Source organism: Lichtheimia ornata (assembly GCF_029851405.1).
Source record: "Lichtheimia ornata isolate CBS 291.66 chromosome Unknown scaffold00094, whole genome shotgun sequence".
In the NCBI taxonomy this organism is placed as follows: Eukaryota; Fungi; Mucoromycota; class Mucoromycetes; order Mucorales; family Lichtheimiaceae; genus Lichtheimia; species Lichtheimia ornata.
The window spans coordinates 63,934-87,033 of NW_026695414.1; the positions used below are offsets into that span (position 1 = coordinate 63,934).

Below are 23,100 nucleotides of genomic sequence, written 5' to 3' on the forward strand. Positions count from 1 at the left end.
CACACCTTGGTCAATGGACGATTGAAAAAAGGCATACATTGATAGATGTAAACAGCCATGGCGGTTGTCTTTTAGCTGCTGTAATGTCTTTAGTAGCCGTTTGTTGCTGGTTGCAAATTTTGTTCGACTCTGATAAAAGTGGCACACGAGCTAGGATTGGTGTACTTTCTCTCCACGTGGTGTACTTTAGGAACCAAGTGAGTCCGACACAACCTGACGTTTGGAACGATGTCTATAGGATAAGGTAGTAGGGTGGTGGATGCGTTTGATAACAACTCCATTAACGGAAAGAAAGGAAATATTATGCCAATATGGAGCTCATCCATGAGGACGTGTACCAAATGCGTTGTAAGCTATGGTACCAAATAACTGGATCGCATGGATGGTCTAGGCATGCTACAAAATACATGATCCTTCTCGTCGCTACCGAATTTCTTATTTCTCATACCCAAGAACGTTTATAACTCTCGTTACTCTAACTTGGCAACTGTTGGTTCCTTCGTAAAACCGACACGTTCCTTGACCAAAAGCGGCGCTTGATGCTGCATCATTTGACTCGCTTTCTTGGGAACATTATCAATTGCATCATAGTATCCAAGCACGCACACCAAACCAATGATGTTACGCCTTGCCATGTAGCACTCTGTATAAGACATTCAAAAACCTATCATCAAAGCTTGTTTTTAGGTTGGCATGGAGACGCCACACGACATCCAAATTCATGTACCAGTAACATGGAGATGCTCTTTGTAACATTCATCCTGCTTGTAGCGAGCAAGATGAAGGTAGCAGTGTTAAGACACCTCTTCTTTTGCTATGATATGGGGAGATGTATAAGGTATGTTGTAGTGGCTGATGCAGTGACTTCAACTATTGACCACATGCTCAATGATGCACTTTGTAGTCAATGGATGTAGCATTTATTGCCAAAACTGCATCCACGACGTTATCACATGACACGTAGTACACGATACGTTTTACTACAACATGTTGCCAGGTTACATCGTAGCAAGCATACTCTAAACCAAATTTGAATTGTGGATGTTCTCTCAATAGCTCAAGAGCGAGCGATCATACTTAAGCTTATGTTGGCTAAAGTTGTGTTTAGCTTGAATGTGGGGACTACGTCTATATTTAAGGCAGACTGCTTTAATTGTCGTGTTACCTCATGTCGACTAGCCGTATAAAGTATGGAGCCTAAGCGATATCCTGGTGACCATTTACATATCAAAGACATGGCTGCATTGCATGTCCCCACAGGCCCTGTGCGTGGAACCAAGCGCTCGGATTAAGGTTGCATCCACCCAACAATTGCGAGCGCTTTGACCTATTTTCTGCAACATGACGCAGAACTTGGATAATAATAGAGGATTATCTTTATATGATGATCTACAATATTGGGGAGGCTATTTGCACATGTGTTGACGAGACGATCAATAAAACGCACTAGACTAATGTATCTGTAATCAATCAATCATAATAAACTAGGTAGCTTGCACAGCCAGAGATTGCATTTGGACCCTTTGACGCTGAGCATGCGGATGATTTCTCCGCTTTGTGATCATGTCAAGTATAGGTCCCACGTTGTATTTCTTATATTCTTGTTCTTCTTTGTATTTCCTTTCCTCATCAGTCATGGCATCCACACAGCGTCATGGCACTATCTCATCGACCTCTTCAGGATCAGAACCCATTCCTGTTGCCACTGAACCAACCATGGTTGACAGCAATTCGAGTGGATCTAGCATTCAAGTTCATCCAGTGACATCGACACCACCACCATCTATTATTGCCGGTCCACCACCCGAACCACCAAAGCATATGCATATGAGACCTCCTCCTCCTCCTCCAACATCAATGGCTGGTTATTCTCTTGTTCCACCTATACAACAACAACAACAACAACCACTACCACCACCTACTACTACTACTACTAGTATGGCTATGACGAGTGCAGCACCAGTACCACCACCATTGGCAGCACCAATTCCTCATCATCCAGGAGTACCATCACCTCGACCTCCACCACAGCAACGTTTTTCTGTATATGAACAAGGACCCTATCCACCTCATCCTGGTGCTGGCTATGCTGTACCTGGTGGAGTCGTACGACCCGATGGTTATTTTTATCCCCCGCAACAACCACCACAGCAACCCATGATGCGACCTCCTATGGATAATCCTTGGCGTCATAGCTTTCATGCCGGTATAGCAGCCGACAATCCAGCCTATATGCCTGATAGTTCTCTCTTGGCTGCAAGTCAAGCGGGTGTTCGTCGCAAGCAAAGTCCTTATCCTCCTCCCACTTTGGAGAACTTGAGCAAGTTTCGTGACGAAGCGCATGCAAGCAATGATCCTCAACAGCTACTCGCTCTTGCAAAGTATATGCTCCACACCATCCCCCATCTCAAGATCCAGGATCGTCAACGAGCAGCCAAGGTGCGTGAAGCTTTAACGACTGAGGCATACAAGACCGTCAAGAAATTGGCAAAGTTTTATCCTGAAGCCATGTACTTTTTAGCCCACAGCTACAGCACGGGTACCACTGGACTTGTACAAGAAAAGGATCCAGGCAAGGCATTCAGCTTATACGTACAAGGTGCCAAGCAAAATCATGCAGCGTGTAATTACCGTGTGGCTGTTTGTTACGAATTGGGAGCAGGCACCAAAAAGGACAAGGCGCATGCATTGCAGTTTTATCGCAAGGCAGCCAATTTGGGAGACACATCGGCAATGTACAAGCTTGGTATGATCTTGTTGAAAGGATTGTTGGGCCAAAGCAAAAACCCGCGAGAAGGCATCTCTTGGCTTAAGCGTGCAACCCAGTCTGGTGATGAAGAACATCCTCAAGCCATGTACGAATTGGGTCTGGCATATGAAAAAGAAGGCATCCCATCCGTCATTCCTGATATCGAGTATTCACGTGAGCTCTTCACCCAATCGGCCCTTTGTGGATATGCACCTTCCCAATTCAAACTTGGTCTTGCGTATGAGAATGGTTTCCTCAACTGCCCCATCGATCCACGTCGTTCAATCGCATGGTACTCCAAAGCAGCAGAGCAAGGCCATCTGGAAGCTGAGTTGGCACTATCAGGATGGTATTTGACAGGTGCTGAAGGCATCTTGCAACAAAACGATCAGGAGGCTTACTTATGGGCACTCAAGGCGGCTGAACGTGGTTATGCAAAGGCCGAATACGCTGTTGGATATTACACAGAGACTGGTATTGGTATACGACAAAACCTTGAGGAAGCACGGAAGTGGTATATGCGAGCAGCAGCACAAAACAATCAACGTGCCATCCATCGTCTCGCACAACTCAAGAAATCAGGTCCACAAAAACGACGCAAGCATACCAGACCAAAGAACGCTGCACCCGATAGTAAAGATGGAGATTGTATTGTCATGTAATAGCTCATCCCACTTTATACTTTATATTCCTTAATCCTTCCCCTCGCATCATCATTATCGCTCTATCATCCTTCTTCACCGCATCCCAATTATCATGACTAGACTAGATATGTGTATAAATTTGATACCATTTTGCTTCTTTGTTGATCTTCCTTAAAGTATGCCTTTACTTATAAATAATAAAAGGGTCTGTCTGAGTATTGCTGTACAAAAAAGAAAGCTAAAGCTGCTCCTTGCATTTATTAATCATCGTCCTTCATCAAAACCTCATCGATGCCTTCATTTACGGGCTTGACATCACCAACACCAGAGTCGCCAAGGTTCATGGAAGGGACGTGCTTGTGACCAAGATGATAGGATAAACGTACCATATCCACTGCACGCTTGAATGTACGACGAGCATTAAAGTTACCACGAACGTTTGGCAACAAGTCACGGGCTTCATCCACAGGCGAAGTAGGTTGTGTATGCTCGGCTGTAAGCCATGGGTGCTCCAAAGCTTCACGTGCTGTCATGCGTTTGGCGGGATCAATGGTTAAACAGCGGCTCACAAAGTCCTTGGCTAAACGACGTTGTCCCATGTTAGCATACCGTTTGATCGATGTAGCATCCCCTTTTTTCTTCTTTACCTTCATCACTGATGGTAGACCAATATTGCTCATCAAAGGTATAATCGGCATGCATGATGGCGTTCATTTCATCCACGTTGTTTTCTCGTTCAAAAGGCGTATAACCACAAAGCAAGAAATAGCTGATCACACCAATAGCCCACATGTCACTAAAGGTCCATTGTTAGATAAGCGGTCGTTTGATACTTATATCCCACTGATATACGTACACTGGTTTGCCGTGTCCAGTCTTTTTGAAGATTTCAGGAGCCTATAAACACATCCATAAGCTCATTGAATACCTCATATCAAGTAAAGAAAAGCAACTTGCCATGTAGCCGGGTGTACCACAGGTGGTTGTAAGCACGTGAAACTTATCGGTATCGATAATGCGAGACAATCCAAAATCAGCAATGAGCAAATCAGAGTCCTCATCAGGCGTCCGGAAAAGCAAGTTTTCAGGCTATATTTTTCTGCATCAGTCAACAAAATCCACCCTATTCCACTGGTTTCTCTTCTTACCTTGAGATCTATGTATACGCAAGGATACCCAAGAATAGATATCAACCTCTGCTTTGCATTATCATGATGTGTGTGTGTGTGTGTGTGCGCACTTACCTCGGTGAACGATTCCATTATCATGAAGGTAGGTTACTGCATCGCTCACGGTCCGTACAATGTGTGCTGCATCACGCTCAAAGTAGCTGCCCTTTTGCCAGATGCGATCGAACAATTCACCACCCATGGCCAATTCAGTAACCAGGTACACTGAAGGGATGATGTAACATTGAGATGGCTTGCATTACCCATGTGAAACATGTAAAACTTACAGTTGTTGAGCGTTTCAAAGTAGTCGACCAAGCTGAGGATGTTCTTGTGACCCTGAGATATCTTGCGTAGAATGTTGATCTCGTTGCGGATCATGTGCTCACGTCCTTCCATAAGCTTTTTGTTGATGATCTTGCAAGCATAGAACTTGTTGGTCTCGATCTATAGCAGACGATGTTTGAGTACGTTGCACAACATGGGGATACCATCCAAACACTTACGTGCAGTGCCTCTTTTTAAACATGAGAGAGAGAAAGCGTTGAGAATCACGAGACATGGGCAAAGAGACTCATCACGAGAATGAAAAGTAGGAGGTAAGCTCACCTTTGACGGTGGCATAGGTGCCATTGCCGAGTACCTTGCCAGTTTTATATTTGCAGGGAACAGTGACCGGGCCGCGTTGAGCACTCATGAGAAAACAAGTACAAGAAAAAAAGGGAAAGAAGGAAAAGCGTCCAACCTGTTCTCTCTCGATGCTGGGTTCTTATTTCGCCTTGCGCGTTTGTTGTACTACCATTCTCCACTGGTACGATCGCATCAAACATCTATTGTTGTTGGGGATCCCCTGCATGGAATGAAGCATCATCAAGTGGGATTAGCTTTCATTCATTGTTAAATTGTATTCTATTGTATGCTCTCTTCTTAAATGTTGATTTCAAAGGATGATAAACGTTGACAATGAGCTCTTGGCATTGGGCTATCCCGGGCTCCCGCCTGTACAGTGGCACAAACTGCGCTGGTTAAATACCATAGCAACGGCAATGGATTGCCGATGATGTCCTCAGCAAATTACATCTACTACTACTACGCACATGTCACCACACCACATTCTTCTTGCTATGTACATCATGTCAACTTTGAACTTGTTTATCAATAAACTGGGCGTATGCGGGTTCATCACAAGAGTTTCCTCACTCCCAGCCATCCATTTTCTTCTTTGAGTAAAAACTGGCGCTGCAATAATGAGGGCCATCCTATTCATGAGACATTAATTTAAGCAGCTGATATGATAAATGGATCTCTGTGCTTTGATGTATGCGTCAAAAACTAGCATGTTGGGATCAAAGGTGGGGAGGGGGGAAGGACAACAACAAAGTCAACGTATATAAGTTGAAACGAAGCTTTTCAATGTTTGGAGTAACAATGACGAGAATTTGAATCGAAAATGTACGAGCACGGGCCAACAACATTACCAGAAATGATGGAAAGTGGCTTGAGCGTGCACATTGCATTACACGGATGAGCATGATAACAAGACAAGCTGAGGTCTGGTAGCTAAATTGCCATCCATTCCACTTTAAACAATGACCCAAGGGGATCAAAAGCTTAAACAAAGAAGTTGGCTTGTACATAATGCGGTCTCTCTTTCTTTGTGTTACGTTTTCGAATCAGCCAAAACATGTGCTTCGCATAATAACGGGACGTTTATACGGCTACATGTAGTCTTTGTTGTGGATCATTCCTTCTCCATCTACGAGCTCATTGGAAGAATATATATATATGTCGATATCTTATATCAAGAGTGACCAGCCACTCTATGTGTGTGGAGCTCTTCAGCTAGGATGGTTTTAATATCAACACCACAAGGGTAATCTTCAGCGGCGATCCAACAACATGTCATCTATGTCCCAAATCATGTCAGCAAAAGGATCCACCAAAAAGATGCGTATCGCATGTACCTGGAGGACGTAATGTTATAGGCTGATGACGATGATGATCTTCTTCCTCATGATCCAGTGGTGCCATCCTGTGTTGGAAGGGTTGTTGTTGGTGATGCGTGTTGATGCTTTCGAGAGGTGGTAGAAAATCATAATCATCGGTGGTGGTGGATGTTTGCTGTTGTGAGGACAAGAAATTTTCAAATGGATAACCTTGAGGTGGTCGACCATGGTGATTAGGAAAGAGAGATTCCAAGGCTGCTGCTGTTGTTGGCTCTGCCAACAAGGGGTTACTATCACCATCATCACCTTCACCGCTCAAGGCAAGTTGGCTCATATTAGCGGCTTTGGATAAAAGCATATGCATACTGCCATCTGCTTGCATCTTCTTCAACCCAGGCCATCGTTGACGTATTTCATCAATGCTGTAATCCGGTGTCAGGTACCAGTAATCTTCATAAAATTGAGATGGGAATCGCCAACTTGAAGCGTGGGATGGATCACCAGCACCCTTGTATTCAATGCCTTTTAGGATACAAGCGATACAATCATCCAAGTCAAATAATTCGAAAAACAAAATCATTCGGTCTCGCATGGCTGCAATGGGTATCAAATCAATTCTAGGATCGTGTGGTACAGTGGTCTGTAATACAAGATAAAAACCCCACGTAAATCTATTAGCCGCCGCTTTTTGTACTTTTTACTCTTCACCCCACAAAATAGATGCCTTTTTTCACACACATTACCTGTAACACCGTAGGTTTAATGACAAATGTGCCGCTTTCCATTTTGGAGCTTGCCGCTTGGAGTTTATGCCGTAATTGTAATGTTTGCAAGCTGGCCATGTTGAAGGATGGTATAGGCTCACGCGTAAGCATAATGGGTCGGGCACTGAAAACAGCTTCATCCTCATCCTCATCATTGTCTTCATCCATTGCTATCACACCATGATGTCGTTTTTCCACATGTTCATCCTCACCGGTTGTTGCACTGGTACAATCTGGAGATGTGGCATCATTGTTGTGTAACGATGCACGACGATTCGAAACGCGGTGCTGACCGGCACCTGGAGGCGATGAAGAGCTCGTTGTCGTTGTTGTCATACTATGTTGCTTTAATACCGGTGTCTCGGATGTTTCGGATGATGAAGAAGAAGATGATAAGGACATGCTTGAGTCCGCTGATGATGGTGGAAGGGGAGCTGATGGCTGAGGTGGTGGTGTAGCTCGGATCCGTGTAGTGATGCGATTTCCCACAACCGTCTGGATGCTGTCTTTGTACACGAGAATCGAACCAGTCGATAGGTAGTGTTGAGTTTGATCTTTGTTGTCACTTTTACGATCATGAGGAGGATGTTTCTTGTTGTTGGAGGAGGAAAATGAAGGTGGCGTGTTGCGTTTGCAGGCGGAATTATAAGCTGAAATGACACCAGGATGAATGGATTCATTTGCAAGTGAATGCTGTTGTTGGTCAAGGTATGGGCTATGATCAGGTATAGCAATATTGTTCATAAAGCACATCAACTGTAGACTCAGCATAGCACCTTTCAAATGCCAGCCTTCATAACCAAGAACACCCACATGGCTGCGTAACTCTTTGTTTTCGGTCATCAACTTGTCTCGTTGTTCACGTAGCTGTTTACTGGCGGCCTCAAGTTCGACAATATGCTTTTCTTTACGTTCACGGAATGCACGTTGTGCTGCACGGTTCTGTGCCTTGCGTAATGCAGGTGACGTTGAAGTGGGTTTTCGACCAGGCTTCTTTTTATCGGATGATGTTGTTGAGCCTTGTTGGTTATTCATGGCAGCAAAAGTAAAGAGGGGAGAAGCGTAACGTAATGAATCAGCGAAAGAAAAGGAAGCGGGAAAACGAGGAGTTACTCGGAGAAGCGATGATGGTTTGGTCTGCGTCTTCTTTTATTTGATGTAGGAGCGCACGTTCCCAAAGTAGCCATGAGCCCGCATTCGATCCATTTGCCTCTGTGTGAAACCTTACATGATGCTGCTCAAAAAGTTCGCCCTCTTTTTCTGTCACAGATGTCTCGTTGCTCTCAGCAACCACGGCGTTGATGATAAATGGTGTTGCTATGGAAGGGTAAACCGCTATGGTTGCTATGATACCGTTGGGTGTATAAATTTCGGTCGTATCGCATTATCTCTCGTGAAATTGAATGCTGTGGGTTACGATAAACACGTAGCAGAAACAAGCTGTGAAAGGATAATTCCAGGCTTTTATGTGTTTTCGGACACATCACGTAATTCAAAGATTATCAGGAACATCCTTTTTCCATTTCCCAGAATGGCATCTACTATTATCGTGGTTTTTGCAAGGTGATCATTTGGATCGAACCCTCCTCAAAGATAAGCAATGCACCTTGACGTATGATCACCGATGGCTCCAATCGTGCGCGTGCGTAAGAAGGGATCATCACATGGCTTGTGATGGCCTTAGCTTCATTGCTATAAGCAATCACTGCATGGTTGACCTTTGTACCATTAACGCACAAACCAAATGACATCTGCGCTTGAAAGATTCAATTAGGAAAAGTGACAACATCATCCCTCGCCATGACAAATACAAATATGAAATCACAAAACAATCACACAGCATTTCTTTATGCCTGCCACTATCATCCGTGTCACAATGTGGAGCACTTTGACTCGTGAAGGCCACGGTTGTTTAATGAAGGCTACGTTTTCTTAGCGGATACGAAGCGACATGATGCATGGATGGTACATGTTACTTGCTTGAAACCATGACAACATCGAGATTAAGGAACGTCAATCCAAAAGAGGCAATTGCATGATAAGATCTCGGATAAAGCTGTCTTATTATGATACATGTATATGTGTCTGTGCATGAGGAATGATATGTAAAGGAATGAATGGTAGTGCTAAAGACTTTAAAGGAGTCCATGGCATAGACATGACAAAGAAAAAAGCAATCAAATGAAAGGCATAGTACAAGAAAGAAAATACAAAAAGGGGGAGAGATGAGCATACATGACATAATGAAGTAAAGATGTAAGGGGTGGGGGAGAGCAAAGAATGGAAAAACTGTTCACATATACAACAGCAAGGGAAAATGACCTAGTGGTTTACACCCAATGGTGATGGACCGAAGGAGGACGCATCGAAGAAGCGGATGCCAATCGCTTCAATACACGTCGAGCACCATCTGGTGGTGTAAAAAGGCTACGCCAACCTTCAGGATGTTGATGATGTTGATGTTGATGACGGCGTGGTGGTGGTGTAGTAGCAAAAGCGCTTGTGGTGGTGGTAGGGCGAGGATCAAATTGATTCAACAATGTCTGAAACGGCGGCGTTGGTTCACGTAAATCATGATCATCATCCTTTTGATCTTTGTCGTCGTTCATTTTCGGCATACATTGATCAAGCAACGTCTCGTAATTTTCAATCATGGCTGTCCACACCATAGTCCATTGAGCATTGGTTTGGACCAAATCGGTCATTTCTTCACGGCGTAATAGCTGTCGTTTCTTTTTCGTCACGTTATGCTGTAACAATTGTTCAAGACCAGTAGAAACGGGTGCTAGTACAACAGCTAATGCGTCTGCACACATCATGTTGGCATCGGCATGTTGTTGTATGGAGCCAGCAAGAATAAGGATATAGCATAGCAGGTGACGATGAAGTCGGGGTAACTCAAGAATGAGATGTGCCAAATCTTCGAGATCTAACAACGAGAAGAGCGCGCTCGTGTTATTATTTCATGGTCCCTCATGTGATAACAAAACATGGGTATTTGATGTATACGGACCTGCTGTACTGCTATCACTCAGTGATGAAGCCGTTTGGAGAAAACGAGAATGCAAGTGTCGTGGAATCACTGGCTCAGGCAACGCACGCAAATACTTTTTCACAACGCCTGTAATCGTATGGATGTCATAGGTCGACAAATCAAGATGTTTGCCGTAATAAGGTGGGCGGTCAAACTCGTTCGCAAGTTGGCGTACATCCGATGCAGCTCCTGATAATCGAAATAAACCTTCAATGTGCATACCTAATAATTGATATTGGCATTAGTTAACTGGTTATGGATGCGATCTCTAATGCTTTTTACCTCGCTTGAGGATTTCTGTGAAACATTTTGCAACAGGATCGGGAACGGTTAGACCATGCGGCTGCAGTGAGCTCCATTGAGATGCATAGCCAAGAGATGCCCCGAAAATACCTAACAATGTTAATTTAGTTAACTCATTCAAGGAACGCACGAATGTTATTATGTATGTATGTATTTACCCTTTGGTTCATCATCTTCTTCTATTGTCGAGGTGTTGAAACGGCCTTTGATGAAGTTGTAAAACTTGTGGCGTCGTTTTATGTGCGAAGCATCTTGTGACGATAGCGGTGTAGCGAATTGGGACGCTGTCATGAGGGGAAAAGTAAAGTAAGGAAGAAGAAAAGGAAATGAGGAAAGAGAAGGGGATCGGATGTTAACATGGTCAGGGCTTTAAAAAGAATAACATGCAAAAAAAACATTGGATAAAGTGAGGCTGCAAGTGGAATGCAAATAAGGGGCGTGTGTTGTGAGTGTACGTGTGTGTGTGTGATGCGGTGCAAATCACCCACCAAAAGTAAAGCGAGCATGGCTGAAAACAAAAAGATTGGCTTTTCGTTAGGTGTAACCAACATGGTCATGTTTCGGCACCATTAAAAACAGGTTACCATTTTTGTCACTTCTTTTGTTTAATGCTTGCATTGCTCTCCAGGTGCTACAAAGGCCAACCCACACGCCATCTATTGTTTTTGAATTATTGTCATGAATACAAAAACCCAAATGGATCAAGATGGAAATAAACAATACCTGTATGTGTGGCATGATGATGCTGATGTTACGCCAGGGAAAAAAAAGCACATCCCTTTTTCATCCAAAATCCGTATCAGATTGTCCATTTCAAATCCAATTGCGTCGTATCACAACATACTCTACAAGTTCAACCCCGCATTACGCTCTATGTAGTACCCTGCCTTTATTGTTGTATGATATACATGACTACAAGTCAAAGATGATAGGTCGTTGGCTGGCTCGATAGCGTCTATCACATATACAAGCGTTGATCATCAACGTCCCATGTTCTTGACTCCATCCATGCGCCTCGTGAATATGTCCAAAGATACAAACGCGTGGTCGTATTGCTTTGATCTTGCGTAGTAGTGCTTTGCAGCCGACATGCATTCCTCGAGATGTTCGATCGTGATATCCATAGGGAGGGGTGTGGGTCACCAGGATTTGTGTGTCTTGAGGTATCTTCTCCCAATACGCTAACCAACAATGACATTGTACATCAGTGCTCTTGATAGTATTTGGCATCCTCCTCCATCCCATACTTACGTGCAGTGTCTCGAGGCATGAATGCGCCACCTAAATGCATTGGAGCATATGGGCTGACAAACATCTTGAAACCACCCAAGGCTTCAGGCAATTGATATGACTCATGCTCAAGATACGTGATCCCTGCTTGTTCCATGCTTGCCAATATCTCCTGCTTGTTCGCCACATTCCCAAAGCGATCGTCTAGGTCAAAGTCGTGATTCCCACCAGTGACAATTTTGACTCTACAATAAAGGTATGTTGGTTGGAGATGTGGTATGCCACAGTTGGGTAAAGGCGCTTACGCATGCGGTAGAGATTCAATCCAAGCTATGCTCTTTGACCATTCGTCTTCATGGCTGTACTTTGTAACGTCACCGGAATGAACTATTGGGAATGCCAAGCTGGTCAGTGATGGCCCCTTTGCCTCTGTGTGTGAGAGTGTCAAGATACTTGCTAAAGACGTCGCCGTCGGGTATTGGGAAATTGAATGCTGTTTTGCCATGTGTATCAGACACACAGACAAAGCGAGTCTTGTTTTCTGCTTTGAGTGGTAACTCGTTTGGGGAATCTCCAACAAGGATCATAGGCTGGGGTTGGAAGAAGAAGGACGAAATCAAAGCCATTCATTCTATTATTCGAGGATTCAAGCCTTTTTGTCGGCGTGACACCATATCAACGTAAGGCCCTACTGAGACATGGGGTTGCATTATAGTCACCGCTGTCTATGTAATTGACAACACTACTACTGCTGCATAATAAAAATAACCCTTCCTTTTGTTTTACTAAATAATCAAGCATGACATGCTTAATATACCAGAAGTAGTCAGCGTATCTATTTATTGACACAAATTCTCGGGCCTGGCCTTTGAGATACATCGATGGTGTCATCCCCTGTACTATCAGCCAAAACAATCATCCTCTTCGACCTTACAAGAAAAGCAATTGTATGTCGCACGCTTCATTCACTTTTCTACAAGGCACATTCGAAAGCATTAGTCTTTGCTGGTTTATTAACCATCCCGCGGTTGACTTTAAATGATCCATGTTGGCTATCGAAGGCGGACCTGACTATACCTCGCTATAGAGATTGGATCCGTTATGCATACTCCACCAATAGGATCGACCCTCCAAGGCTTGCCCTCAGCTTAGTTACACAAACAAGCACCTCTGCAGCTTTGGCTCTATTAGAGTCAAGTACTCGACAATGAACAAAGGCCTCTTTTTATATAGCATCACGCTTACAGCATAGGGAAAACATAAAGACACCATTAACTCAGAACTTTACAATCAAGCGTGGGGTCTTTAATAGAACAAAATTGCTCGCCGGGGTCGAAAGCATACACTGTTCAAGTCTCATGTTCGTCATGGGCGATCCAAGATTGGGCGAATGTCGCCACCAGCCAAAAAATACTTTTGCTCGTCGTCGAAGAGGTCGACCCGCCGATCCAATTTGGCTGGTGGCGACATTTGCGAAATCTGGGATTGGCCACGATGAACTTCATACTTTGACACAAGATCGCTTTGACCCCGCCGAGCAACTTTGTCCTCATAAAGACCCCGCATTTGATTGTAAAGTTTAGAGTTACAGGCACCTTTATGTTTTACGTATGCTTTAAGTGTGATGCTATATGAAAGGCGGTCTTTGTTTAATGTCAGGTAGCTGAGCCTGATAGAGCAAAAGATGCAGGAGGACTTCTTTGTGTAACTCGGCTACTTTGCATGACTGGAAGGATGGAAGGATGATACTGTATACTAATGACAAGAGCCCATCCATTGCGAGCTATCAGCCATTTCTTCACAATCAGCATTGTTGCATACTCCATTGCATACGAACGATTCTCCTGCTCCAGTGGTTCATTTCCATGATTCAATTGCCTTGATCCGAGTTGATTTGACTGAGATACGCTCAAGCAAGATTACATCAGTTAAGCTAGATACAGCATGCTCTATGTTGCTCAACTGATGTAATCGTGTTTGAGCGTATCTCAGTCAAATCAACTCGGATCAAGATAATTGAATCATGGAAATGAATCTCTGGAATAGGAGAATCGTTCACATGTCATAGAGTGGACAACAATGCCGATTGTGAGGAAATGGCTGATAGCTCGCAATACATGGGCTATTGTCAATGGTATACAGTATCATCCTTCCATCCTTCTAGTCATGCAAAGTAGCTGAGCTACACAAAGAGGACCCTCTGCATCTTTTGCTCTGCCAGGGTCCAGCTACTTCACAATGAACAAAGACCACTTGTCATATAGCATCACGCACACAAACATAAAGGTGCCTGTATCTCCAAACTTTACAATGAAACGTGGGGTTTTTATTAGAGCAGTGGGCTCGGCTTGGCCAACAGCACCTTGTGTGAAAGTTTCGCGTTCAATGTCGCAAATAGCCCAAAAAACATTTTTTGGTCGTCGTCGTCGAAGAGGTCGACCCCCAGATCCAGTTTGGCTGGTAGCGACATTGCGAAATCTGGGATTGGCAAGCTTGATCGTGAAACTTTCACCCAAGGTGCAGTTGGCCAAGCCGAGCACATTGCTCTATTCAAAACCCCACGTTTCATTGTAAAGTTTGGAGATACAGACGTCTTTATGTTTGTAAGCGTGATGCTATATGAAGAGTGGTCTTTGTTCATTGCCAAGTAGCTAGACCTTGGAGAGCCAAAGATGCAGAAGGACCTCTTTGGGTAACTCAGCTAAAAAGTCTGGACTTCAGGGACAATGCATGACAGGTACGCAACCCTCACTTTTATGTCATACATTGGCAGCTAATAGCCACTTTTGTGCATTCCCAACTTTTGTGCATTCTATTGTAGGTGGACGATGCCCCTGCTCTAGACATTCATTTCCATGATTAAAGTAGGTTGATCCGAGCTGATTTGGTTGAGTTACGCTCACACAAGATTACTTCAGTTGGGCTACATCGAGCGTGCTTTATGTCCAGAGTGATGTAATCTCTCTTTGACCGCAGCTCAGTCAAATCAGCTCGGATCAACCTACTTTAATCATGGAAATGAATGTCTAGAGCAGGGGCATCGTTCCCATGCAGTGGATCTCGCAACAATGATGATTGGATAAAAGTGGCCGTTAGCTAGCAATACATGCCTGTTCCTAGATGATCCATAAAGTAATTATGCATTGACCCTTTCATTCATGCAAACGTAGCTGTGTTACACAACACGACCCTCTGCATTTTTTGCTCTGCCAGGGTCCACCTACTTGACAATGAACAAAGACCACTCTTCTTATAGCATCACATTTACAAACATAAAGGTGCCTGTATCTCCAAACTTTACAATGAAACGTGGGGTTTTTATTAGAGCAATGGGCTCGGCTTGGCCAACAGCACCTTGGGTGCAAGTTTCACGATCAAGCTTGCCAATCCCAGATTTCGCAATGTCGCCACCAGCCAAACTGGATCTGGGGGTCGACCTCTTCGACGACGATGACCAAAAAATATTTTTTGGGCTGTTTGCGACATTGAACGCGAAACTTTCACACAAGGTGCTGTTGGCCAAGTCGAGCCCATTGCTCCATTAAAAACCCCACGTTTCATTGTAAAGTTCGGAGATACAGGCACCTTTATGTTTGTAAGTGTGATGCTATATGAAAGGTGGTCTTTGTTCATTGTCAAGTAGCTTGGCCCTGATAGAGCGCAAGATGCAGAGGGACTTCTTTGTGTAACTCAGCTGTTTGCATGACTGGAACAACCGATACATCATGCTTTATGCACAAGTCATAATAGACTCTTCCTCCCAATCACTATTTTTGTTCAAACCAATACATGTGAACGATTGTCCTACTCCAGCCCTTCATCTCCATCCTTCAACTTTCTTGATCCGAGTGGATTTGACTGAAAAACGCTCAAACACAGAAACAGCATCCAAGCAACAGGAAGATCTATTTGATTTCCAGTTCTTCCACTCCCCGCTTCTTCCCTCTTCCTCCCATTCTCAACTGTTGCCCCATTCACGTACAACTACCACCTGCGAACGATTCCACTGCTTCAACTCATCATGTCAATCCTACAACTGCCTTGATCCGATTGTCTTTGACTGAATGGCAAGTCCATGGCGTGTGCAACCCACTACAACGCCCGCGTTCTTGACACAACGCCTTCTCTTGTACAATCCTCGACCACAATCAAACGTAACAGCGTTCATTGCAGCAGTTGTCAGTAGCAAGGTCTTTACTCCATTGTCTCAAGTTACTTGCAGCAACCTGCCTAACGTGCTTTTCATGTGGTGAACAGCAGATAGTCATTGTATAGAAGCAGCTTTATTTACGAGTAGCAACTTGTTTTCAATACAAAGGAGGTCCTATGAATACGGATCTATATATTGCTTTGATACATGGGATGGAAGGATGTGGATATGTATAACATGTGGAAAAGGAGTGTATCGTCGTCATTGAACATTATGCGTGTTGCTATCATCTTGGACGATCGATGCATCCAATTATTGTATCCCATGGCAGGTATCTTTCTGCAGCCAGTCAACCACGTACGCGATCATCACGAATCTGCATATGGTTCCTCACCACGCATTAAGTGCCATTTCACGACCATCCATCCACCTTTACATTTGCTCATCCATCGCTAGCAGATATAGAAACAACAACAACCAAAGAAACAGAGCCACCTTTGCATCATCATGATCATCAATCCATCCATCATCAGCCACATGTGAAAAGGACAATCGTCTATATACATTCACCAATACTAGTCGAGGCCATCAGCACCTGGATCCTTTGAAGAAGAACTCGCCGCAAGTGTATCACCAATGGAGCTATCAATACTCGAATAGCTTGCTGAAGGATCGTGCTTGCCATTGGTACATTCAGCGCAAGCGTGTGCTTGTTTGGCATTCTCGTACTTGTCCCACAACTGCAGGTGCTTTGCAATGAAATCATCCTCAACCTCCTCTTCGACTACATTGGATATAAGGAATGAATATGATTCAAGCTTCCCCAAATGATATACGTTTGCCATCCTTCTCCCAAAATCTCTTCAGCGATACTGCAAAGTAATCGGATGGTAGCATCGTCCTTGCGATCAATGTAGTCCAGCGACAGCTTTTGTTGAATAAAGAGCCGCGATAGAGCAACCAGTGGGTTGAGCAGATCGCTTTGTAGACGATAGGTGGAGAATGTTGTTCTTCAGCGACAATAATGCCATCAAGTGAATCACTTTGGAAAACTGTGTATGCAGAATCATCCTGCCGTGCATCATTGGGAGTGATCACATCGGCTGGTACATTTGCCTTCAATCAATAGCTTGTCAATACAAAATATCAATAAAATGGGGATCTTGCTTATACCTTTTCGCGTAGTATGTTTGGAGGCAGTATGGTGTTGTTGTAATCTTCATAAATGCTCTGCCAACTGTATGCTGAAATTCGACAACAGTCGGTGGGAGGCATCAAGCGCTTTTGGTTATCGTAACCATGGACCTTGGTACGCACCATGCAGCCCATCAAACGTGGGCACGTTGTTACGTATTGTTCCGAACTCGGGATACAATGGTGTCAACTCTAACCTCACCCAACGAGTACCACCGTACCATTAGTTGTTGCCAATCAGGTGACTTCGCTGATCAAGTGCCAGGTTATGGTATTGATGACGTGTGGATTGGGCACAACGGCTTTTGACATGAGGTCGGTTCCAGCCCCATGTATATGCACCATGTCGAATGCATCATGTCAATTTCAAATCCGACAGCAGACCAGGGCATCGAATCCAATCTTTGCATACGCCTCATGGGCGACAATAGATACATCTATGCAAAAGAAGGTAATACGTATGAGTAGTGACTCATCAAGTCATATATAAAGGTTTACCTCATTACAAGAATACAATATCACAGTACGACAATAAGAGTAGGATATAGATGAAGCACTATGAAGGACCACAAAGGTCAGCTTTCAGAGGTTGAAAGAAGATGATACACACAAACCTTGGACATTAGACATTGTAAGCAATCAAAAAAGCATGATAGAGGAAAGAGATGATATGTGGGGCGTATCATGGGTGGCGACAACATCTTTTATTTGCATGGTGGGCGTGGGTATTTCTGTGCACACAACGAGTGATAAAATGTTCGTTGAGGATGATGCATGAGCTGATAAAGTGTTGCGGCGCATATGGCAGGAGCCTAGGTGTAATGTTGTCTATGCATACATCGGCCACGCTGGGGCAGTGGTAGTAGCATAATACAAGTATCTATCACAATGGCTTTTTGACGTTTCCTAGTAGATGAAAGTGCATGATTTTTTGCTGCTTATACCATTTTTCAATGACAAAGGAGCATGTGGATGACAGGAGCATTCAAAATAAATGTGTCAAGGTCACGTGGAGATGGTGCGATAATGACGAAGGCATCACTCTCGCTGGTCATCTAAAGGGTCACCGCATGATCACCTGATGGCTTGATCCAAGAGACCTGTGGTATATGTAGATGCATGCCGTGCCTTCATCCACACACCTAGATATTGCCAACAAGGCCTTTATCCATTTCCTTACCTACGACAATAAAAGTGCAAAGAGGGATTGATATAGTGTACCTCGGAGAAAAAGCCAAAGGGATCATCAACATACAATAATCATAGGGACATTTCACTGCCCTAGTGTATGGGACACGTCTTCACATGTGCATGTTGCATGCATCCAAGTGCATAATCCAATCCTTTTGATAAGCAACATCTACTCCTCCATGGTATTTACAATGTCTCTTTGTGATGGTGGACGATGTATCTATCTTTCAAAATGGGACGCAACACAAAATAACAGCAAGCCCGGGATCAGGGAACTAGGTGTAGTCATATGATGGAGCCATGTGCGTCTCTGCAAAAGGATGATTTATCTTTAAATGTAGTATGATTCTGGAAATTAAATTCTACCTTTACCTACAACCTCAATTATCTAGCTATGGATGAAAGGTAATGGATATGAATAGTAGGGTGGTGGTAGTAGCGGTAGTGATAAAGGGGTTTTGATATCATGTGATTGAAGCTGAAACTCTATGGGGATCGACAAGGTTTTGTCGTCTCGGATACTTTGAACCCGTTAGTCTCAGATTTCTTTCTTCCTTCTTTTTACACCCTCGCTTTTTACTTTCCACCCCCCCTTGTCCAAAACTCAGAATCCCTAATGACATCGTTTCTACTCGAGTTGACCGGGTTGCAAGCAAGCAATACAACGAGCACAGAGGAGGTGCATGACTATGGAAAACAACCTGAATTGGGGTGGCAAAATGTGGCGATCGCTTCTACCTTCATTCTGATCAACGGTAAGCAACCTCATATATGCCGTGTGGTGGTGTGTTGTGTTGAGTCACGCGTACCTTGTGTCCACCGTATTCATTTTTTTATTGACATTAGGCATTATGTCGTTACTGCTTGGTTTAAAGCTTGAAAAGTCATTAATCATTGCAGCCATTCGATGTCTTGTACAGCTCACTATCATGGTAAGTCCCATCTCCGGTTTTAACAGATCCGATTGTCTTACCGATTAGTGTTAGGGATTCATCTTGGAAGACGTGTTTAAAGCCCGCCATCCTGCAATCATTATGCTGATGACCTGTAAGATGATAGAGACAATGACATGTATGCATATCCACTCATCCAATGAATATAGTTGTCCTTATCTTCCTGGGTGCATATGAAACCGTATACAACAAGTCTAAGCAAACATTCCCTGGCATGGTATGTTGTAATGGAAGGATTTTATTATTGAGTGAAAAGAGGATCCATCATTATTGACATTGGTGTATCTCTACTAGTTTATGGCCGTGTTATTATCGACAGCAGTATCAACACTTTTGATTGGTATCATTGGTAGCCGATTCGCCATGGAGCAGAACCCCTTTTGGATTCCAGAGACATTTATTCCAACCATGGGTATGTTGCTTGGGAACATGATGAGTGGTATGGCCGTTGCTCTTTCTACTTGCCTATCAAGTGTCAGCACGCGAAAGGAGCATATTGAAACCTACCTTGCTTTTGGTGCGAGTCGATGGGAGGCGGGTCGATCGATCGCTGTGGAAGCTGTACGTCTTGCTATGTTGCCAACCATCAATCAAATGTCAGTCATTGGTTTGATTTCGATCCCTGGTATGATGACGGGTCAAATCCTTGGTGGTGCTCCTGTAATGTCAGCCGTACGATATCAACAAATCATCATGTTCCTTATCTCGGCTAGTACAGCATTGGGTGTATTGACGGCGGTCATTGTAAGTTGTGTGATGTGTATGTATGCGTGACCCTTTGACTCAATGGTGTATGTAATATCGTAGGCTTGCATTCGAGTCTTGATTGATAATCGACATCGACTACGACCTGAACGTGTCATCAATAGCAAATCAAACATCTTCCGAGATATCAAGGACATCACTGTTGCCTCCTGCAAGTTTTTGGCTCGTAAGCTTTGTGGCTGCTGTCGACGTCGCAAGGATGATACAATCGATCGTGATGATACTGATCAGCGACAACCATTACTCAACAACTAAAAAGCATTCACATCGGCGTTGTTTATATCTCCTATTTATTCTCTTTTGTTACCCATCCTTTGCTGCTATCCTCGGCTATTCATTCTATTGTCATCTTGTATCTTTTTCCATTTCATTCCGCCAAAAAAAGAGTAAAGCCACCTTGAACAAATCATGTTATCATGTTCCTGAAAAAGAGGATGGGGATGTCAAGGTTCATGTGACATTTCCCAATGCTTGGCATTTTGCATGGATCGTGTGCACCCACCCAGCTTGGGCTGGACAATCGGGACCAGAAACTTAGTATGCCTAATACCCGCGTCGACACACCCGGTTGTCTTTTTCTTCCACTCATCTTGTTCTACCGTCATGTCGTATTCCAAAAGTAAGTTTCTCTACAATGTCATCTGTTGTAGACATGGGTGCATGGGGTGGCAACCATACTCATTAGCGTGAATGTATATAGAGTACACGCTCGCTCCCCTTCCTCAAACCAACCGTGGTGAAGGTATCAAACTCGGCAAGGATCCAAAGGGAAAGAACTTTGTGTATACCAACGGCAAATCCGTATTCATTCGTGATATCGAGGTAGGTTGCTATCATGTTGGATGAGACGTAAAAGCTGATGCATGGATGTATATTTTTAGAACCCTACACTTGCAACTGAATACGTGGGACACAATGCTCAGGCAACAGTAGCACGCTATAGCCCAAGTGGTTTTTACATTGCCTCTGGAGGTAGGGTATAACAAAGAAAAGGGGCTTTAGCAGCAACATCATCTCATCGGATACGTCGTAGATGCTCATGGCAACGTTCGTATCTGGGATACCGTGAATGAGGATCACATTCTCAAGAATGAAATTCGCCCTGTATCCGGCAAGATTTCTGATATTGCATGGGACTCGGAAAGCAAGCGCTTGATTGCAGTGGGTGAAGGCAAAGAACGGTAAGTTGAAAAAGGGGAGGTTGTTGTGTGCATACACATGGGGCTTATTGTACAATGATAGCTTTGGTCATGCATTTTCATTTGATACGCTCTCTTCTGTGGGTGAAATCACGGGCCATTCCAAGATTGTCAATAGCGTCAGCATTCGTCAACAACGTCCCTTCCGCGCTGTTACTGCTTCCGATGACATGACCGTTGTCTTTTATCATGGCGTTCCTTTCAAATACAACAAGACGATTCGCGATCATTCTCGATTTATCCATGCTGTGGAATTTTCTCCCAATGGCGATCACTTTGTGAGCGTTGGCGCGGATGGCAAGGTAAAGTAAAAATGTGGGCATATGCGCATCGATAGCGATCATGCTAAATAGGAGTCCTTTATGATGATTGTGGTAGATCTTTTTGTACGACGGCAAATCAGGTGACAAGATTGACGAGTTGACATCCGATTCCAGTCATACTGGCAGCATCTTTTCTGTCAGCTGGTCCCCTGATAGTACCCATTTGCTCACTTCCTCAGGTGATTGCACTGCCAAGATTTGGGATGTGGCTGCAAAGTCAGTGGTCAAGTAAGTATGCACACGTAGAATGGGCCAAACGAGTCGCCACCTTGCTCATTCATTATTCTTATCAGCACCTTTGAAATTGGATCCGAAGTTGACCACCAACAAGTTGGCAGCTTGTGGCAAGATGACTGGTTGCTTACCACATCACTCTCTGGTGAAATCAATTATCTCGATAAGAATAGCGGCAAGGTTTCTCGTTCTATCAATGGCCATACCAAGGGTATTACTGCCCTTGCCGTCACTGCTGGTGATACTCTCTTTTCTGGATCTTACGATGGTCGTGTATTCTCTTGGCCTTTGGGCGCTGATGGCGACAAAACTCAGGCTGCATCACTTGAAGGAGGCGATCACTCTAACCAAGTGGTGGCAATCCAAGTGCAAGATACCAAGGTTTTATCTGCTGGAATGGATGATGTGATTCGAACCGGTGATGTTTCGTCCAAATCCTTTAGCGGCAATGTGATCTCCACAGGTGCACTTCCCAACTCTTTGGGTTTGGCTTCCAATGGCACTACGGTGGTAGCAACCTCTGACAATGTACAAGTTTACGATGGTCAAAGCAACAAGGTCGCTGAGCTTGATAATCTTGGATACACAACTTCAACAGCTAGCATTGATCCTCAAGGAAAGATCGTCTTTGTTGGTGGGAAGGTAAATTCATTGGGAATGATGCGATCTATATCAGAGCAAAAGATTGACATCGATTGTGTGTGGCCTATTAGGATAACAAGGTTCATTTGTACACGCTCGAGGGTCAAACCTTAAGCCCTCTCCGAGAAATTGGCAACCATCTTGGTTACATTTCTGCTATTGCTCCTCATCCAAATGGTGATCTTGTGGCCGTGGGTGATAGCGTAGGCAAGATCTTTTTGTATGAAGTTGAAACTGGCAAGGCCGTGGTGCAAACCTGGGTATTCCATTCAGCTCGTATCACTGGTTTGGCATGGTCCAAGTGTGGCAATTTCCTTGTTAGTGGTTCTATTGATACCAATGTTTATGTGTGGAACCGCGAGAAGCAATTCAAAAAGCAAGTTATCAAGAATGCACACGTGGATGCCGTCAATGATGTTGGCTTCTTAAACAACAGCAGCGACGATAGCAAGATCAATGTTGTCAGCGTTGGACAAGATGCTGCTGTGCGTGTGTGGGAGGTGACCAAGCCCCAATAGATTAAATAGCGCTTTGTTTGAATAACCTATCTATTGTAAGATAAAAGCTCCCTTGTTCTATATATCGTTTGCTATGTGTGCTTTATCAAGCG

At 44.0% G+C, this 23,100-nt stretch overlaps 9 protein-coding genes across 9 annotated transcripts; 3 read left to right on the forward strand and 6 right to left on the reverse strand.

Annotated features, from left to right (window-relative positions):
- Window positions 1-1,635: 1,635 nt before the first annotated feature.
- On the forward strand, window positions 1,636-3,411 carry O0I10_011587 (uncharacterized protein; the record flags this gene model as incomplete). Its single annotated transcript, XM_058491551.1, has 1 exon — window positions 1,636-3,411. One exon carries the CDS (start codon window positions 1,636-1,638, stop codon window positions 3,409-3,411), a length of 1,776 nt encoding a protein of 591 aa, XP_058337695.1.
- A 242-nt stretch (window positions 3,412-3,653) lies between these two features.
- Window positions 3,654-5,259, reverse strand: O0I10_011588 (uncharacterized protein; the record flags this gene model as incomplete). The annotated part of the gene is made up of 9 exons (XM_058491552.1): window positions 3,654-3,973; window positions 4,041-4,189; window positions 4,250-4,290; window positions 4,351-4,482; window positions 4,542-4,549; window positions 4,638-4,787; window positions 4,850-5,009; window positions 5,069-5,079; window positions 5,172-5,259. The coding sequence occupies 9 exons, from the start codon at window positions 5,257-5,259 to the stop codon at window positions 3,654-3,656; spliced, it is 1,059 nt and encodes a 352-aa protein (XP_058337696.1).
- Window positions 5,260-6,442: 1,183 nt separating this feature from the next.
- On the reverse strand, window positions 6,443-8,307 carry O0I10_011589 (uncharacterized protein; the record flags this gene model as incomplete). Its single annotated transcript, XM_058491553.1, has 3 exons — window positions 6,443-6,468; window positions 6,527-7,148; window positions 7,252-8,307. The coding sequence occupies 3 exons, from the start codon at window positions 8,305-8,307 to the stop codon at window positions 6,443-6,445; spliced, it is 1,704 nt and encodes a 567-aa protein (XP_058337697.1).
- Window positions 8,308-9,602: 1,295 nt separating this feature from the next.
- O0I10_011590 (uncharacterized protein) lies at window positions 9,603-10,900 on the reverse strand (the record flags this gene model as incomplete). The annotated part of the gene is made up of 4 exons (XM_058491554.1): window positions 9,603-10,201; window positions 10,286-10,528; window positions 10,589-10,699; window positions 10,768-10,900. The coding sequence occupies 4 exons, from the start codon at window positions 10,898-10,900 to the stop codon at window positions 9,603-9,605; spliced, it is 1,086 nt and encodes a 361-aa protein (XP_058337698.1).
- A 621-nt stretch (window positions 10,901-11,521) lies between these two features.
- O0I10_011591 (uncharacterized protein) lies at window positions 11,522-12,426 on the reverse strand (the record flags this gene model as incomplete). Its single annotated transcript, XM_058491555.1, has 4 exons — window positions 11,522-11,790; window positions 11,861-12,084; window positions 12,145-12,226; window positions 12,297-12,426. The coding sequence occupies 4 exons, from the start codon at window positions 12,424-12,426 to the stop codon at window positions 11,522-11,524; spliced, it is 705 nt and encodes a 234-aa protein (XP_058337699.1).
- Window positions 12,427-13,204: 778 nt separating this feature from the next.
- Window positions 13,205-13,405, reverse strand: O0I10_011592 (uncharacterized protein; the record flags this gene model as incomplete). The annotated part of the gene is made up of 1 exon (XM_058491556.1): window positions 13,205-13,405. The coding sequence occupies one exon, from the start codon at window positions 13,403-13,405 to the stop codon at window positions 13,205-13,207; it is 201 nt and encodes a 66-aa protein (XP_058337700.1).
- Window positions 13,406-16,564: 3,159 nt separating this feature from the next.
- Window positions 16,565-17,318, reverse strand: O0I10_011593 (uncharacterized protein; the record flags this gene model as incomplete). Its single annotated transcript, XM_058491557.1, has 3 exons — window positions 16,565-16,773; window positions 16,826-17,105; window positions 17,163-17,318. 3 exons carry the CDS (start codon window positions 17,316-17,318, stop codon window positions 16,565-16,567), a joined length of 645 nt encoding a protein of 214 aa, XP_058337701.1.
- Window positions 17,319-18,990: 1,672 nt separating this feature from the next.
- O0I10_011594 (uncharacterized protein) lies at window positions 18,991-20,347 on the forward strand (the record flags this gene model as incomplete). The annotated part of the gene is made up of 6 exons (XM_058491558.1): window positions 18,991-19,129; window positions 19,221-19,306; window positions 19,361-19,421; window positions 19,477-19,544; window positions 19,622-20,071; window positions 20,135-20,347. 6 exons carry the CDS (start codon window positions 18,991-18,993, stop codon window positions 20,345-20,347), a joined length of 1,017 nt encoding a protein of 338 aa, XP_058337702.1.
- A 348-nt stretch (window positions 20,348-20,695) lies between these two features.
- O0I10_011595 (uncharacterized protein) lies at window positions 20,696-23,008 on the forward strand (the record flags this gene model as incomplete). Its single annotated transcript, XM_058491559.1, has 8 exons — window positions 20,696-20,711; window positions 20,793-20,914; window positions 20,974-21,064; window positions 21,126-21,273; window positions 21,335-21,593; window positions 21,670-21,842; window positions 21,908-22,490; window positions 22,562-23,008. 8 exons carry the CDS (start codon window positions 20,696-20,698, stop codon window positions 23,006-23,008), a joined length of 1,839 nt encoding a protein of 612 aa, XP_058337703.1.
- Window positions 23,009-23,100: the final 92 nt, after the last annotated feature.